At 37.2% G+C, this 18,283-nt stretch overlaps 1 protein-coding gene across 2 annotated transcripts in view; it reads right to left on the bottom strand.

Moving 5' to 3' along the window:
- The window catches only part of LOC6040951 (RNA-binding protein Musashi homolog Rbp6), a 1,069,503-nt gene that overhangs the window by 913,241 nt on the left and 137,979 nt on the right, over nucleotides 1-18,283 (bottom strand). For both annotated transcript variants that reach the window (XM_038262029.1, XM_038262028.1), the window contains exon 2: nucleotides 13,876-13,916. In XM_038262029.1, the coding sequence (XP_038117957.1) occupies nucleotides 13,876-13,916 (41 nt within the window). The remainder of the gene's footprint in view (nucleotides 1-13,875; nucleotides 13,917-18,283) is intronic.

An 18,283-nucleotide genomic window follows, 5' to 3' on the forward strand; every position in this document is an offset into this window, starting at 1 on the left:
AAGAATTGAGAAGAATTGAGGAAAGTTTTGAAGAATTGTGGAGAACTGTGAAGAATTGTGGAAAATTGTTAAAAATTGTTGAGAATTGTGGAGAATTTTTGAGAATTGATAAGAATCGTGGGCAGTTGTGCCAAATTGTGGAGTATTGGGTAAAACTGTGGAGAATTGTGGAAAATTACGAATTTTTTTTTAAAAATGTGAAAATTTGTTAAAATTTGTAAAGAACTGTGGAGAATTTTGGAGAATTGAGAAGAATTGTGAACAGCAATGGAGAATTGAGGAGAATTGTAGAGAACTGTGAAGAGTTGTAGAAAATTATAAAAAAAGTGTGGAGAACTGGGATAATTGTGAAGAATTTAGGAGAACTGAGAAGAATTGAGCAATTTTTTTTTTAAATTCTGGTGTGTAGAAAATTTAGTATGATTTTGATATATGAAATGGAAAATTAAACATTTTCAATTTCAACCCCACTCCGCACCGTGACTATTAAAAGCAAAACAGAAATTTAATATTTTGACCAGACATTACAATGTTTATTACTTCCCTCTTCCGGGTGGCCTTATTTTCGCGCGCTCGCACACTCGAAAGCACCGTGTCCTTTTGCCACACGGCACATTATTGGCCGCTCGGGGGTCACCAACGGAGCGTGTCAGCACAGCACTATTTTTCCAGCCATAACCCAAAACTGTCCCACCGACTTTTGCACACAAAAAGGAAAACTTTCCTCCAAGCTGGCCTCGGGCGGTGTATTGTAAATTTGGTTCCCGATGAAGTACGACTTTTTGGCTTGGTCAACTTTTCTTTCCTTCTTTTAGGAGCCTACTTTTGCGGCATCAAGTTTCATCCGGACGTCCCTGCGGGATGGGAAAGGCAGTGCAATCGCAAATATTTATCTCACGAAGATGTTCTTTTTCAGGATGTTACTTGATTTCACTGTTGAAAGTTGTGGAGTACATTCTATAAATTCTTTGCCTTAATTGTAAAATGACAAAATAGTCACTCTGAATCTCACTCTTTGTCTAACTCTATTTCTTATTCTTTGTCTCAATCTTTGCCTCAATCTTTGTCTCAATCCTTGTCTCACTCTTCGTTTTAATTTTCATCTTACTTTTTGTCCCAAGCATGTCTCAATCTTTGTCTTAAACTTTGTCTCAATCTCTGTCTCAAACTTTGTCTCAATCTTTGTCTCATTTTTTGTCTCAATCTGTACCTCAACCCTGTTAATTTCATTCTTAAATAATTCTTAATCTTACTTGTTTTCCCATCCAAGTGGAAACAAAGCGTGAAAAAAATGCTTTGTCCCACTTTTTGTCTCACTCTTCATCCCAGTCTTTGTCTCGTTCGTTGTCTCAATATTTACCTCAACATCCATAATCTCTCTCTTTATCTCACTTATTGTCCCACTTTTTTTCTCACGCTTGACTCACCGTTGTCTCAAACTTTATCCAATTCTTTGTCTCATTCTATGTCTCAAATTTGGCTCACTCTTCTTTTCACGCTTTGTCCCACTATTTGTCTCACTCCTTGTCTCAAACTTTGTCTTAATCTTTGTCTCAATTTTTCCTCAACATTTGTCTCATTTTTTTTTGTCTTAATACTTATTTTACTGTTGTCTCACTCGTTGTCTCAACCTATGTCTCAATTTTTCTTTCAACCTTTGTCTCACTATGTTTATCACTCTTTGTCTAACTCTTCGAGAAACTATTTGTCTCACGTTTTGTATCAATCTTGTCTTACATACTTGTTTTATTCTTGTCTCAGTCTAGTCACAGAGTTTTTTTTAACATTTGTCCCAATCTTCAAAGCATCATTCAAGAATTTCCTACAGTGCCTCCCGCAACCGAATGTCCCGTCGTCTGCGTTGTGGGACCAGAGTAAAAATTCGGTAAACATCGCACGTTTCGGTCCTGTCCTTCGACCCAATATCCCCGGCAGTTCACCGCAGTGGGTCACCAGACACGGGACGGCCGAGGCCTTGTTTGCGACCCTTGATTTACTTCGACTCAGCACAACCGAAAGTAGCCACCACCCTCTCGGGAGAAGTCCAATTTGCTTTGCATTTGCCGTCTATTTTGTTGGGATTCTTTCGATGGCATATTTTATGATTATGTACTACAAACACACAAAGCTGACATCGGTACCACGAGACGGCTGTTGGAATGCAGCGAAGACCACTCGCAAAACAGGCATCTTGAAGTTGTTGGGAAAACGAGAAAATGTATAGTTTGTCTTTCGGAAGAAGATTACTGGGCGATGTGAACCTGGGTTTTTCTTTCGGACTTGGCAACAAAAGTTCACCGAAAAGTCACTCGATGAAAGGAAGTAATCTCGGTGATTTCGGCAATGCGACCAAAGTTGAAGTTGAACTTTTTTAAAGATTTCCCAAGAAGATCAGCGAAGCAGAAATTTGTTCCATGAACTGAGATATCTCCGAAATCGTTCAGCTCAAGACCATTCCAAAGTTTTTTCCCGATATAATCAATTGTTCAGCCAATGACACGCTACCATCCAGCCGCAAAAGAAAGTGCACTGCCACTGACTACACAAAGCTCGGTGTGGTAGTAGATATCAACCACCCCGCAATGAAAAACTACCCTCAAGTTTACCAAGCCAACTTTTGTGAGAGTCGATGTGTGTCGGCTTTTTTCTAAAAATAGGCACAAAATGGCGCGAGTAAATATGTGCGATTTCTTCGTTCTCACGCTACTTACGGTGGGTTGTCCCACCATGTATGTGTATACATAGACCACTGTCATCGGAACTAGCTGATCCGTTGATTCGTGGGGTGGTTCTGACATTTATTTATTTATCGGTTTTTAAGATTTAGAAAAAAAAGTAACACAGGTTGTCTCACCGTTGATTCACGTTTGTCGCATCAAAAGATCATATTAACGATGTAAATGTTCATTTAAAATCCTGAACTATTATTTAAGATTCACTGCATTCTTGTCTCACTCTTTGTCTCACTGTTGTCTCAGTCACAGTCGTTGTCTTTCTCCTTGTCCCACTCTTTATATCACTGATGCTGATGCTCTCGCTGTCGCTAGTATCACGCTTGTCTCACTCTTTTCTCATTCTTGGCCTAATCTCAACAAGCCAACTTTTTTTTTGACTCTCATTCGAAAATTGTTCTATATATGTCATGTCTTGTATTATAACAAACATGGCATTTTTGTATTTTTTTTAGTTCTTGGCTCAAATAACCACCCTAGAATCCCGTCCAGAAAACTACAAAGCACAAAACATCCCCACAGTGAGGACCAGAATAGCACGATCCGGTAGCCGGAAAAACATGCCCAAGCCCGGCCTTTTGCCATTAGCGTTTCATGTGTGATTGGGCAAAAATTGATTAAGTAATCAATAATCCACCCCCTAATCCCGGCCCGCTGACCTTGTCTAACCCTGGTCCAAAAAGAACAGTCCGAGACCCGTCCAGCCAGACAAGCCCCGGGTTGAATTATTCTCGGGGGGGCGGGCAGGTTAGTAGATGATGACGCCTACGCAAACTTTCCACTTACCCCCGCTGTAGTGTCGGGACGGATGTGGGTAAAACGCGCCGGAAAACGCAACAATTCCCAAACGAGGAACGGAGATGATGGCTTGTGATGGAGTAGGGCGGGACGGGGCTTGTGAAACATTGAATCTTTTGAAACTTTGGTGACTAGTTTTCTAGATGTGTTCTTGTGTAGACTTTTGAAAACTTGGGGAGGCTTAGGAGCACATTTCGAAGCTCTGTGCTGATCAATAAAGATTTGTTGAGATCTGTGGAGGCTTGTGGAGACTTGTGTAGAGTTGTGTAGAGTTGTGTAGAGTTGTGTAGAGTTGTGTAGAGTTGTGTAGAGTTGTGTAGAGTTGTGTAGAGTTATGCAAAATTGCTTAGACTTTGTACAAATACTTCACAAAACTACTTTTTTCAAACCAATCTACCCCACACAGCCCTACATCCAAGTGAATGTAATCAACGGATGATTACACTCTGCCGCGCGACACCCTGTCTGTCATTACGATCAAGAGACGACGACGATGACGCGGGGATGTTCCCGGTGTATGATAGGATTACGGGGGCCTCCGTCAGGGCAAAAAGACGTCCCAGACTGCTTGAAGACGACGACGACGTCGTAGCAGCAGAATGCTGGCAAATGACATTTTCTTTTCATCATCGGCACCAACCCGGCGTGAAATGATGAGAGGATTTTGGCGCGCACTCACACGCCAGTTCGGTTTCCGAGGTTAGGTTTCTCCGTCGGATTGCTTCGAAAAGTGAGGTGGAAATGTAAATATTTTGACAATGCGCTAAGCTGTCTCGGGAAGCACGTGCTGCACCCGAGATTCCGCCGCGATTCGCGTTTAAATCGAGACTATTTTATGACAAACACCAGCATGGGGAGATAATTCCATAAAGTACCCATAAATACTTCCACCGCACACACGAGCACTCACAAATAATTAAACCCCCCTTAGCGGTCGTCAACACACGTTAAAAGTTATGATTTTGCACCGCATGATGACATTAGCCGGCCATCCCGCGGGAAAATTCAATCACCCGGCTGCTCTTCGCGGACCATAACTCCGGACAGTAATCACTTCGCACGTGTGAGATACCCCGGCTCTTGCAACAATAACTTCTCTCTGACCACGCACCACGTTGAAAATCTAACTCATCCAGCCAACTCCATGCGGGACGATTAACACATATCCCAGGGGGAGAGGGTTGCACACATACAGTGTCAACATACGCACACATACCGTACAACACAATAAATCAAAAGCACATCATTTCCGGAGATTCCGTCGGTGCGTGACAGGAGTACCGCGGGATTGACTACGCGCAACAATTCCTCATTTGCAGATCACTTCACCGACTGTTGGTTGGTGCGTGGCAGCTGCAGCACCAGACTGTTCTAACGGATATAGCAAGGGGGTGGAATGAAGGTCAGGCTTTTTATCAATGTGACACATTGTTAGTTTAGGAAATTGAAAATATGTTTTTGCCATGACATTTTTTTTATTTGTTATTTGTTAATTTGGTTATTAAAATAATAATTTAACCATGTTTTTTTTTTATTTAACGAAATCGTAAAATCAATTACAAATGGTCTCACTGTAGGAGAGAGTGGGGAGACTTGATCCCCTTTTTTTGTTTCGCACATAACTCTGTTAATTTATCACAAAACTATAAACTTTTTGCATGAATTGAAAGCTTAAACATTCATCTATGTTTGGCTTATAAGGGTATTTCATCAGATGAACTCTTCGAATCATGCCAAGCGTTTTAAAAAAATATTTTAAACCGGCATTTTAAAAATGTTAGGGGTAACTTGATCCCCCTTTAAACATTTTGAAGAAATCTTAAGCAAAATGTTTCTTATTCATCCAAACTTTTAATTTTCTTTAAGTTACAGCAATTTAGCATAAAACCTGTACGTTTGTGTTCAAAATATAACAAGTTTAGTATTTAAAATATTTGAAAACTTTTAATATTATTTTTTAGACCGAAATTAAGCATGTTTACAAAAGCTGGAAATTTTTGTTTAAAAAACTTTTGAAAAAAGGTTCAAACTGCAGTTAGTTATGTACAACTATACTAAAGGAAACTATGTATGAAAACCCAGCCCAATTAATTAATCTTGAGGCTGATTCCAGTGACTGTAAAAATGCAGGGATCAAGTCTCCCTAAACGCACTTTTTCAAACAATTGATTGTAAAAATAGTATGACGATAAATTTAACGTCAAATGCGTAAGGGTTTTGGAGTTGATAAGTTTATCAAACAATTTATGCATAAAAAATATTCTTTGAATAATTTTTGAGTGTTTTCTATACATATCAAAAAAAAAAGAAAAAAAGATCTCTTGGAAGTTTTTTGCAGCTCGTTTTAGAAAAATGTGTGTAACTCAATCTAAACATTTTTTTAATTTCCCGGGGTCCCCGGGGATCAAGTCTCCCCACTCTCCCCTATGTAGAACCCGAAACAATAAACAATAATGGTTTAGGATAGCCAGCTAAGAATCAGTAAATTTAAAGGAACAATGTTCTTGTTCAGTTGTTTAGTAGTCATTAGTTTTCAAAATAATTAATATTTTACAAAAACTAAAATTTTAGCGAAACAAATATTTTTGTGGTACTGTGTGTACTTGCAACCAACCAAACGGGACCACGCGGCCAGTTCATACAAATTGAGTTGTTCCCATGTATTTTTAGATCCACATTCTATACATGCAAATAACTCGCATAGGCATTTGGAAGGTGTTAGCTCTGCCTTCGGCGACCCATTTCTACGCTGGCTAGCCGAGCGCGAGGTACCTCAGCTTTTATCGACAAGCCCCGCCCTGTAGAACGTTTGCACCAATCGGATTTAATCAAACGTTATCAAGAACTTCCAAACCCTTGTCAAATGGACTAGGACCCAGCGCGTATATAGTTTGATAGTAACAGTATTCCTAATTCAAATCATAGCTCACTAATCCGTGATGGCGTAGTGGTTAGCATTTTTTGCTTACCAATCCAAAGGACGGGGGATCGAACCCCGACTCGAGCGACTTTGATTTTTCGTTTATGTTCATAGTTTCAAGATTTATATTTCCTAAACTTCCTCGTTGGGAGCAGATGGGAATCGAACCCATCAACCAGTCAGCCACGGCCGCTCCCTTAAGTTTTTCGTATAACAAAAGTTGCTCAAAATGACCTCCTGAACACGGAAAAAATAAAAAAAAGAAAAAAAATGGGCAGTAGAGGGTTAAGATAATAAAAATTAAATAAATCTCGAAAGTCATAAAAAAAGTAAATTGCTCAAAATGACCAGGAGTGGGGGGAGGATGCAACGGAATTTAATCGATTTTTACGAAAATGGTAACATTTTAAACATTTGTTCATATTTTTTGGTCCTCGAATTTTAATGTTTATTCTACCTCACTTTCCCTATTCGAAGAGGGCCATATTTGGCATGATTTGTTTTTTTTGGGCTAGCATCGCCTATAAAAATGACTTTTTATTACTTTTTGTACTACAAACGTGTAAGCGCCATAAAAAGCGCGCTGTAAGAAAAAAGAACTCGGCTGAAAATAGAAAAATAGGCGTGGTCAAATGCATTCTCGTCTGATAAGAATATATTTAGGAAATATTTTTTTAAATGCTTGTAAAAGGAATAGAATAACTTTTAGTAAGAATGAAAATAAAAATAAATTTTCACAAAAAGTTGCTCTACTCGTTGGTGTACTTGAATTTAGTAAATTTCAAGGAACACTCCAGATTATCCAGCATTATTGAAACACGATCACTTATTAGGCTTAAAATGGGTATATTTCCCCTAGCAGCGATAATTTTAATTTTTTCTATACATGGTTGGGTACCAAAAGTTGTCTCTTTCAATTACGAAAATTTTGGTGCCCAAACATGTATATATATTTTTAAGTTCGCAGTTCGCAGTTTTAGTGAAAAAAAGTTTATTTTTTGCCGATTTCGTCATTTTCCTGTTTTACGGTCGGCTTGTCAAAAAACCTAGATTATATATTTTTTAAATCATATCTCTGAATATTGAAAACATAACTTCACCATTTTTTTGATGTTTAATGTAAAATTTTCCGAGGAATCTCTCTCTGGTCCCGAGGCCTTCAAAAGAGCATTTTAAGTTTATATTTGACCTTTTCAAATGTTAGGCTAGACAAAAATCGACGAAAATTGCCATTTTCGGACCACCCTAACACGGCTTAGGTCACCCTAATGGCCAAACAAAAAAATACGGGTCTAATTATTTCGACCCAGAAACCCCCAGAAAAACAACTTTTTTTTTGATCATGCTGTTTTCGTGGGGAATTGCTGTATAACAGGGGTGCCCAACCTTTTGGCCCTGCGGGCCAGATCTGATATTTCTGAAGCAGTGGAGGGCCGGAACTAATATTTGATAAAAGTTGAAAAAGTAAACACATTTTTTTCAATTTTCTTATGATTGGGTTCTTCTAAAGTTAATACATAAAAGAACTATTGTTAAATACCTTGATATATTATTATGAAATATGATTCATATATCTTGATTTTAAGAATGAAAAACAAAGAGAACATTCAAAAATTTGTTTATTTGACTTATTTAAATATTTGTTGGTTTGAAATTGTATAGATATTGTTTTTGACGATTTCAATTAAATACCTTGATATATTTTTTTTATAAAACAAACATTAAAATTTCAATGATCGTTGCAATTTTTGAAGTTTTTGATAAATTTTTTAATATTTTTAAAATATTTGCAAGAATCAATTTTCAGTATGGTTAATTTGATTTTTTAAGCTTTTTTTAAAACTTTATCACTAAAAAGTTGTTCTGGAAAAATTCATTAGTTTTGCTTACTTATTTATAAAAAAATAAAAAAAAAAATTCAATTTGAAGTAAACAAAGTTCAATCTGAAAGAAATATCATTTAGTTTCTTTTTGTAAATTTTAAGACATCAATCCAAGTTTTTTTTTATAAATTTCACAATTTTACAAAATGGATAATTTTGTTTTCCTGCACAATTTTTCAGTTAAAAAATATCAGTACAAAAATTATAAAAAATAAATCCAAACATGAAGAATGTTCTTATAATATGGTGAAATTTGATCTCAAGTTTTTTTTTAAATTCAGACAATAATTTCATTTATTAAATACTTCATGAGCAGCCTTAAGGGTCAGTCATAGAAGTATTTTGAAAAGCCGTCGCGGGCCGGATGAAATGGCTTCAGGGGCCGGATCCGGCCCGCGGGCCGGACGTTGGGCAGGCCTGCTGTACAATGACATTATTTTTAAATATTTATCCAACCTAACCTAAACTAAACGCCACTGTCAGCAGCCTCCAGCCAGCCATCCCAAGTTCCACGGGGCGAGATGCTTTGTATGTAAACACCAGCAATGTACCGCACTCCGCGGGAGGAGATGGACTTCCGGGCACGTCCGCGTCCGTCCGGCTGGTTCCACGCTGCGCGCTCTGTTTGCCGACAGATTTATTATCAAATATTTTCACAGTGATTTCGCGTGGACCTCGAGGATGCACCTGTTGTCCATCATCAGCTCGCTCTCCCACACGTCCACACACGTGCTCATGATTGATTGAATTGATGGAATTGTTTCGTTGAATTGCGTTCATTAATCATGGCGATGGTGTGCAATGTGTGTGTTTCTGATTTTTTGTTGTTGCTACAGAAGATCCGGCAGGCGCACATTCTTCACTTATTATCTGCCTTTTCTCCACAGCAGTAATAATCTACATTAACGTCAAAAAGTCAAGACACATCATTTCTGGTCCCGCTGGCTTGTCTTCGTGGACCATTTTATGAAAAGGTTCCCTTCGTCATTCGTCTGGGGGAGCATCCACGGAATGCAAGAACTCCCAGTCATGGTAGCGAGTTCCCTGGGGAAGTTTGGCAGTGCAGAGGAGCTGTCAGACGATGACGCGCCATTAGAGCGATTCCAGACCCCCAGCTGCTGGTCCCTTTTGGACGACGGGAACTACCTGGTGTGCTGAGGGATGACTGTTGACATTCAACATATGGCGATACACTCAAAAGTAAGGTTTGAGGAGCTTGTACAACGTTTCGATTCTAGATTCGAAGCTTCTCCAGGGCTCTTAGTACGATAAATTAACATTGCAGAACCATCTGACTATTCCTTTTTCCGTTGTTGACACCCGTTCCATGGGTGTAACTCATGACTCCACCTTCCACAAGTCTTCATGGAAAACTAAGAAACGAGGCCAAACTGCTGCCACTGAATGAAAGTATCTGACATAAATGTAAATGATAAATTTCCCTCCTCAACCTCCCATCCAGTCCCATCCAAGCCCCGGAACGAACACCATGTCGTACAGAAACTGCAGTTTTGCACCACTAACCAGAGGCCTACACGGAAGCCACGAGACAAGACAAAACGGGAGACCCGGAGACAGCCCATTACTCTGGGCCGCACGAACCTGCCGGGGGTGATGGAGCCGGGGTGCAGGTTCAAATTAAAATCATCCACAAAAGGGGTCTCCCAACTCAACTCGGTGGCATTTAAACCTTCCCGGTTTCGATACCGGGTTCGGGCGGGAGTCAACACGGGTTTCTTCCGGGAAGGTTGCAGCTTTTCATCGTCGTGTCATTAGACATTCATGTTGTGCTTATCTTGGCGAGATTTGTTTTTCTTTATTTTCATATTGCGAGCTCCTTTGCCCCATGTGGGAGTTCCGACAAAAGGGAAAAGGAGCGCTGCTTTTGAAAAAGGTTAATCTACATTGAAATCGGACCGTCTACTGGGGAGCTGGGATGAGCTGATCAAAGGATCACACGCCGGGACTCTGACGGGAAAGAACTGGCGAGGCATCTTGTGTGTGTAGAGTGCAGCTATGCTGAAAGATTGAGCGAGGTGACCACGGGAAGTGATTGTGGAAAGGTGATGAGGCATTGCTGACATTTATGAAGAGCTTACTAAAACTTTTTCATTTTTTTATTCTTTCTGTGCTTTCTTTGAAAAAAAAAGCCTAAACCATATTTTTAGGGAAGTCTCAGATTTCAAAGCATGGTTCTTTGAAAAAAAGAATTGACATCTGGAGATAATTTCAATATTTCGAACCAATAATACTTAAGGGGTTGCATACACGTAGAAAATCACAAATTTACATTTAACAGAAAAATCACTAAATCCACTAAGAGATGATTTTCAATCACTCCTGACAATTTCACCATTTTGCCATGCGCAAAGCAAGCCGTCAAACTTTGTAAACGTTTGTCACTAAACACCGAATTGCCTCTCTCTACCTGGGTGCTACCATCGAGCACAGTGAGTCGCGGAGTTTTGGGAACGGCTGGTGGTTTTCTGTGAACCCAACAATATTGTTAAAAACCTGTAGTTTATTGTTTTGCATTAAAATAGAAGTTTTGTGAAAATTTTGAGTACTTTCAAAAATATGTGATAGAACCTTCGAAATGTAAAAAAAATCCCATTCATTCGATACCCATATTGCAAAAAACTTTGATTTTTGATACCCGTATTGCAATAACAATCTTTTTGAGTACATGTATTTTCGAAATACAGATAAAATACTTTTTTGTGAAAATTTTCTTGTAATTATACAGCAGTCCCATTTGAAAAGAGCCTAAACCGAGAAAAAGTTTACCGATCAGGCTCAAATATGGGGGTTCCTTAGCCGAAATAATAAGACCCGTATTTTTTTTTTTTTTTATTTGGCCGTTTGGGTGACATACACCGTGCTAAGGTGGCCCCCAAAAACGGCTAATTTCGTAAAATTTCGCTAAAACCACATTTTTAAAAAAATCATAACTCCATGCAATTTCAACCGATTTTAGCTGTCTTGGACGCAAGGAGAAATAATTTTAAGTCCGAAAAAAAACCATTTCAAAAAGTCGTGTGAAAACTTAACATGGCGATTTGACCGTGTCTGGACCAAAGAGCCTATGTCAGAAAATGTTTTTGTCGGATTCCTCCGAAAATTTTACAAAACGTTTAAAAAAATTGGAGATGTGGAACCGCGTGATTCTGTTTTTGCCTTCCTCACCTCAATGAGGACAGGCTATAAAATCACTCGAAAAATGATCTTCTTTATTCGACCTCGTAGACCCACCTTCACGTATACATATCGACTCAGAATCAAATTCTGAACAAATGTCTGTGAGTGTGTCTGGATGTGAGTCCGTGCACCTAAAAATATGCACACGATTATCTCTGGACTGGCTTAACCGATTTGGACCGTTTTGGTCTCATTCGATCCGTCTTGGGGTCCCACAAGACCCTAGATAATATTCTGAAGTTTAATGAAGTACTTCAAAAGTTATGCTTAAAAAACGATTTTAGCTAAACTTCTGAAGATTGTAAAAAGGGTGCTTTTTGTAAGAAACCCCGTCATGCTACATATTGTTAGAAAGGTAGACCTTTCCTATGCATTCAAAAGATTGAAGATCTGACTACCCCATCAAAAGTTATGAGCACTTAAGTGTCATTTATACACTTTTTTGAGGCCGGATCTCAAATATTTTGATGAAAAAGCTGTCCGGATCTATCATGCGATCCATCGCTGGATAGGTAATCAAAAGACCTTTCCAATAAGCCCAAGAGATTGAGGATCTGACAACCCTATCAAAAGTTATAAGTACTTTAGTGATTTATATACACTTTTTTTAGGCCGGATCTCAGATATTTTGATAAAAATAAGTGTTATTTTTACACTTTTTTGAGGCTGTGTAGGGTATTCACTTTTATAAATGCAAGGAAGGCATTTTTTTAATTATAAGCTGTGTTTTTCGACGCGCCACGCGCAACAACGGGACGATGACGAAATCGGCAAAAAATCAGTTTTTTTTTTCACTAAAACTGGGATAACTTTAAAGTTTTAGCGATGATCTATACATGTATGGGTACCAAATTTTTGAAATCGAAAGACGCAACATAAACAGTTTTTTTAGTTTAAACAGGTTTGCTTCTTTTACAAAATTGAAAAAAGTAATGAATTCATGAAAATATTTCTTTCTTTTTTCCCCAATCTGTGGTCACACAATTCAAAATTTCCAAAAACATTAAGAATAGCGAGTTTGCTCAAAAGTTCAAAAATATTATTTTAAAGATTTTTGCTATTTTTTTTTTTTTGAATCGATGTGACAAGTTTTTCCAATAAAATTATGTCTTTTAGCAATCATTTATTTTATTTAAATCCTGTGTGATGTTTTTGATAATTTTGAAACCAGCATTAAAACTTTAAAAAATAAAATATTTTGTTTCAAAAAAAATAAACAATAGATTTTAAATACGAAATACGAAATTTTGTTAAAAATGCAAAATAATGAAAATCTTTGCAAAATTCAGCAGTATTTGATACCCATATCGAAAACATTAAATGATTAGTAATTAAAAAACGTGTATTTAGGGAATATTTCAAGAGTTTTTTTAAAAGGTCATTAAAAAAATTAAAAATATTTTGAACCTGCAATAAAACTTTAAAAAAGTAAAACATCTGCCTTAGAAAATTGGCACACTAAATTCAAAAAGTTTTCTCAAACAGTCGGTTGAAAATTAATTTTTAATGTCATTTAATTTATTTAGGGGAAATGAATCGGTTCTTACCGCAATTTTAATTTTAGTATTTCAACACTATTGCATTGCATAAATGGGTCACACAAAATATAGCTTTCATCTTCTTTTTAATAAGTTCTCGAGCTTAGAAAGCGGAAAATCGATATATTTCCGCTAGCACTTAGTTCAAAAAAGGTTCTAAAAAGTTAAAGCCTACTGTGTGGCTTTAAAAACAATGAATAAAAAATAATAAATTTCTTTATTATTAATTTGACAAATCTTCAAAAAAAATTGCTTAATAAAAATGAGACTCAATAAAACCAAACAAATTGATAATTCAAATCCCCTTAAATGACTCAAAACGGTAAAACCACTCCACTATTACTGGCCTTACACAATTCCCCGACTTATTTACGAGGCCATCGGCCTTAAAACCAAGCAAACGGCCCAATAAAACTGTCTCTTACTTCTAGTTTATTCGCCTATAATCCCGCGGGGTGAGGCTCTCACTGCCTCTACCTACTTCTTTAAAACGACGACGTCGACGACCACCCTACAAGATACAAGTTAATTTTCGTGGCCACCACAACCCCCTCTTCTCTCTCAGGTGTGCTTTTCCTTCTAGCTTCGCGGTGGAAACTCCTCGGGGAGGGGCAGTGGTGCAACCACACTAATTTAAATTTGCTTACAACAATTTGTCGACCGACAAATTTTCCGTCCCTCTAGAGAGGAGCTAATTTCCCCTCGCGACGGTATAATCCTTCAATTAGCCCCGGGGCGGGGCCAAATCCGGTTGACACTTTTTCGCTGCTTAATGGGAGGTTGGTGGGGGTGACACTTGGACCTACCTGGACTTGTCTGCCAACTGAGTCCTCCGATGAACATTTTTCTGGAATGAAAATAAGAAAAGTGGAGAAAAATCGATTAAAATTTGCTGACATCTCGGGCGCGTAAAGACCACTCAAAACGGAAAAGGTAGCGGACTAGAAGTAAGTCGGTCTAATTACGCGTAGTGTGTGTGTGTCAACGGCGGCGGTGATGAGTTCGTGTACTCTCTCATGAATATGCATTTCCATGAGACTGGCCCGCCGCAGACGACGGTCTTCTTTTCAATAAAAATTCATTAAAAAAAGTAGAGAGACACTCGCAATCTCCGTGGGGGTGGTGGGTAGTGGGTGGAGGTAGAATCTCCGGACGCGCAAGGTTAGGTTCAGAGAGCTATTCATAAACACACTCGCACTTGGCTTCACTTGGCGGCGGTTTAATGTATTCCAAACACTGCCAGCAGCCGCCGCTGCCGAAGTAAACACAGCTGTCTCCTAAATCCTTTGCCGGTTCTACGCGGAGAGCGGTTCTGTCTGGATGGAGTGCAAGGACAGCGTCCACACCAGCAAACACTAGGGTGGTTCATCATTGAGATTTTTCCACTAGATGTCACTGTCAACATTGAATTCTCTTCAAAAAATAGAAAAGTGAAATCTTCCGAAAACTATGCTGAAGACGATTGCTCTATTTCAATCTTTTCAGTCAAAGTTCAAAAAAAAAACTCTATGACAGCTCAGTCTACAAGAAGACTTTTTTCCTGCTCCCAACCTCCATTTGGCGCCGTCCGTCACTGCAAACAGAACGGAGTGACACCGTCGCGACTACTCCCCTAGTAGATCTGCAACACCATGCAGCCAGGGCCAGGTCCAGGAAGAAGGTGCAACTCTACTCTCTGTGTGTGGCTGTGTGTACAATTTCATTTATGAATTATAAACGATCATGTTATGTATCGCTGAAACGTGTGCATATTATAAATGACGACGAGGCTGGCAGGCAGCGCGACACTGTCAGAGTGTCCGTCCAGACCGTCCCGAGAGTTAAGTCAACCCAGTTCTGGGAGGGGGAGCAAAAAAACGGACGCTGAAGAGTCCAAGTGCGGGGCGCGAGCTGTCGAGGACTTCAGGCGCAAACGATGTCATTAGAGGGGAACCGAGAGAGCAAGTGGCGAAGGTGTCACTGCTGCTGACTGAGAATTTTTTAAAGTAGGAATGATCATTTTCAACCCTAAACATGCAGGAAATCTATCAAGGTTGTTAACGACAACCTATCGTTATCGTCATATCGCTGATTCTATCGGCGATAATCTTATCATTTTAAAAATCTTTCTGAAATCGGCTTAATTCAACAATATCAAGTTATATTTTCAATGATTTCACTTAGAACATATTTTTTTGAAAGTTCAGCCAGTTTCAAGATATAAATATTCAAAATTGTGCTCTAATTTTCATTATTTACAATATGAGTATCAAACGAAGCAAAATTTGTCATGCTTTTTCACTTTTTCATAGATTTTTTTATCGAAAAATACTAAAAAATATTACACAATACCGTAATTTTTCGATAACACTCAAATTTTCAAAATTTTTGACATGAGTTTCAAACGAAGCAAAGATTTCTATGCGTTTTCAATTCATTATAGTTTTTTTAAACAAAAACTTTCAATTTTTTTAAATTTGAGTATTTTAAAAAAATCCGGATTGTAAAAAAAATTGTATTATGTGAAAATATTGATGTTTAAAAAAAAACAAAACAAACCTTTAAAAGAGTGAAAAATTCAAAATTTGAGAACTAAAGTATTTAATTAACATTGTGAAAACATTGAAAATGATATTTTCAATAAAAAAACTAATTCAGAGATGTATAACAAATTTCGCTTCGATACCCATATTGCAAGTTTTTGAAATTTGAGTATTTTCGAAAAAGTACGGTTTATTGTGAAAATATTTGATATTTTCAAAAAAAACTTTAAAAAAGTGAATAAATATACAAAATTTCGCTTCGTTTGATATCCATACTGCAATTTTTGAAAATTAAGTATTTTCGAAAAATACGGTATTTTGTGAAAATTTTAGTACAAAAAACTATTGTAAAGTGAAAAGCATACAAAATTTCGCTTCGTTTGATACACATTTTGCAATTTGAAAAATTTTAGTATTTTTTTTTTGTTTTATTAAAAAAAAACTTTTAAAGGCACACAATTTAGCTTTATTTAATACCGCATAAAAAATATGAAAATTTTAATACTTTCGAAAAAACGGAATATTGTGTCTATTTTGACTTTTCTAACTTTGAAACTTACTACATTTTCAAAAAAAAAAAATTCTTGGTGAAACCATTGAAAATTTAAGAATCCAATAGATGTCAATAAGAGTCGAAATTGTAGTGCATGTAAAGGCCTTTCAAATGAAACTATAAGTGTACAGGTTTACGTATTGTCAAACTTAAGTAATGACCATTTGGCCTATTACTTTTCAACATTTTCGCATAATTTTTAACGGGTGTTTTACCTCACTACCCTTCATCATAGAGAGCTCATATTTGGGACGAGTTCATCTTTTGTGCTTAAATTTTCTTCAAAATCGGTGCCCGTCGTAAAAATCCTTACAAAATTTTGCGTCGATTCAAATACCTATACAGGGTTGCTAATTCTGGAAATGCTTGATTTTTCTAATGTGGACCTGAATAATGATTAATCATTATTTAAATTAGATTTTACATTTTGTGCTAATTTAGAACCACTAACTATAGATAAATATTTATTTTAAAGAAGATATAAATTAAAATTTTCAAGGCCAATAATTTTTTTCTGAAATCATAAAACTTTTCAAATAAATCATTTTTCCCCCTTTAACCATTCATTATTGATGGGTAATTCTCCGCCAACTCACACAGCAGTTGCCCCGACCCCTCTTCGATTTACGTGAAACTTTGTCCTAAGGGGTAACTTTTGTCCCTGATTACGAATCCGAGGTCCGTTTTTTGATATCTCGTGACGGAGGGGCGGTACGACCCCTTCCATTTTTGAACATGTGAAAAAAGAGGTGTTTTTCGATAATTTGCAGCCTGAAACGGTGATGAGATAGAAATTTGGTGTCAAAGGGACTTTTGTGTAAAATTAGACGCCCGATTTGATGGCGTACTCAGAATTCTGAATAAACGTATTTTTCATCGAAAAAAACACTAAAAACTTTAAAAATTCTCCCATTTTCCGTTACTCGACTGTAAAAAATTTTGGAACATGTCATTTTATGGGAAATTTAATGTACTTTTCGAATCTACATTGTCCCAGAAGGGTCATTTTTTCATTTAGAACAAAATTTTTCATTTTAAAATATCGTGTTTTTTCTAACTTTGCAAGGTTATTTTTTAGAGTGTAACAATGTTCTACAAAGTTGTAGAGCAGACAATTACAAAAATTTTGATATACAAACATAAGGGGTTTGCTTATAAACATCACGAGTTATCGCGATTTTACGAAAAAAAGTTTTGAAAAAGTTGGTCGTCATCGATCATGGCCATTCATGGTCACCCGCGACAGACACGGACGACGAAACAAAGAGAAACGCAAAAAGTAACTTTTTCAAAACTTTTTTTCGTAAAATCGCGATAACTCTTTATGTGTGTAAGCAAACCCCTTATGTCTATATATCAATTTTTTTGTAATTGTCTGCTCTACAACTTTGTAGAACATTGTTACACTCTAAAAAATAACCCTGCAAAGTTAGAAAAAACACGAAATTTTAAAATGAAAAATTTTGTTCTACGTTTATTCGGAATTCTGAGTACGCCATCAAATCGGGCGTCTAATTTTACACAAAAGTCCCTTTGACACCAAATTTCTATCTCATCACCGTTTCAGGCTGCAAATTGTTGAAAAATGCAGGGTCGACCTCGGACCTCGGTTTTGTGATCAGGGACAAAAGTTACCCCTTAAGACAAAGTTTCACGCAAATCGAAGAGGGGTCGGGGCAACTTTTCCCGATTTTGTGTGAGTTGGTAGAGAATTACCCTGATATAATTGAGTCTGTCAGATTTTATAATCGGTAGTTGGCCAGATTTTTTTTCAATTTTGTCTGTAAAAGAAAATTAAACCATTTTTTGTGAATATTTGAATATAAACCACAATGTTTGTGCTTAAACGCCGCTTAAAATCTATACGAAATTCCTCGTCGTTTGATACCCACAGTTCAAATTATGACAATTTGAAAATTTTCTTTAAAAATGCAGCAAAAAGTGATTTTTTTAAGTAGTTATACATTTGCAGTTGCTAAATTTCAAGCATATGCATTTTAAAGTTATTTTAAAGATATTTTTAAATAAGAATTGCACATGTTTTTCAATGTTCATATCATATCATATTTTTGTTTTTATTTTCTATTTTAGATCTATTTTAAAACTCATTATTTTTGAAGCAAATAAATGCAATAGTAT

The sequence above is a fragment of the Culex quinquefasciatus genome, chromosome 3 (genome assembly GCF_015732765.1).
Source record: "Culex quinquefasciatus strain JHB chromosome 3, VPISU_Cqui_1.0_pri_paternal, whole genome shotgun sequence".
Classification (NCBI taxonomy): Eukaryota; Metazoa; Arthropoda; class Insecta; order Diptera; family Culicidae; genus Culex; species Culex quinquefasciatus.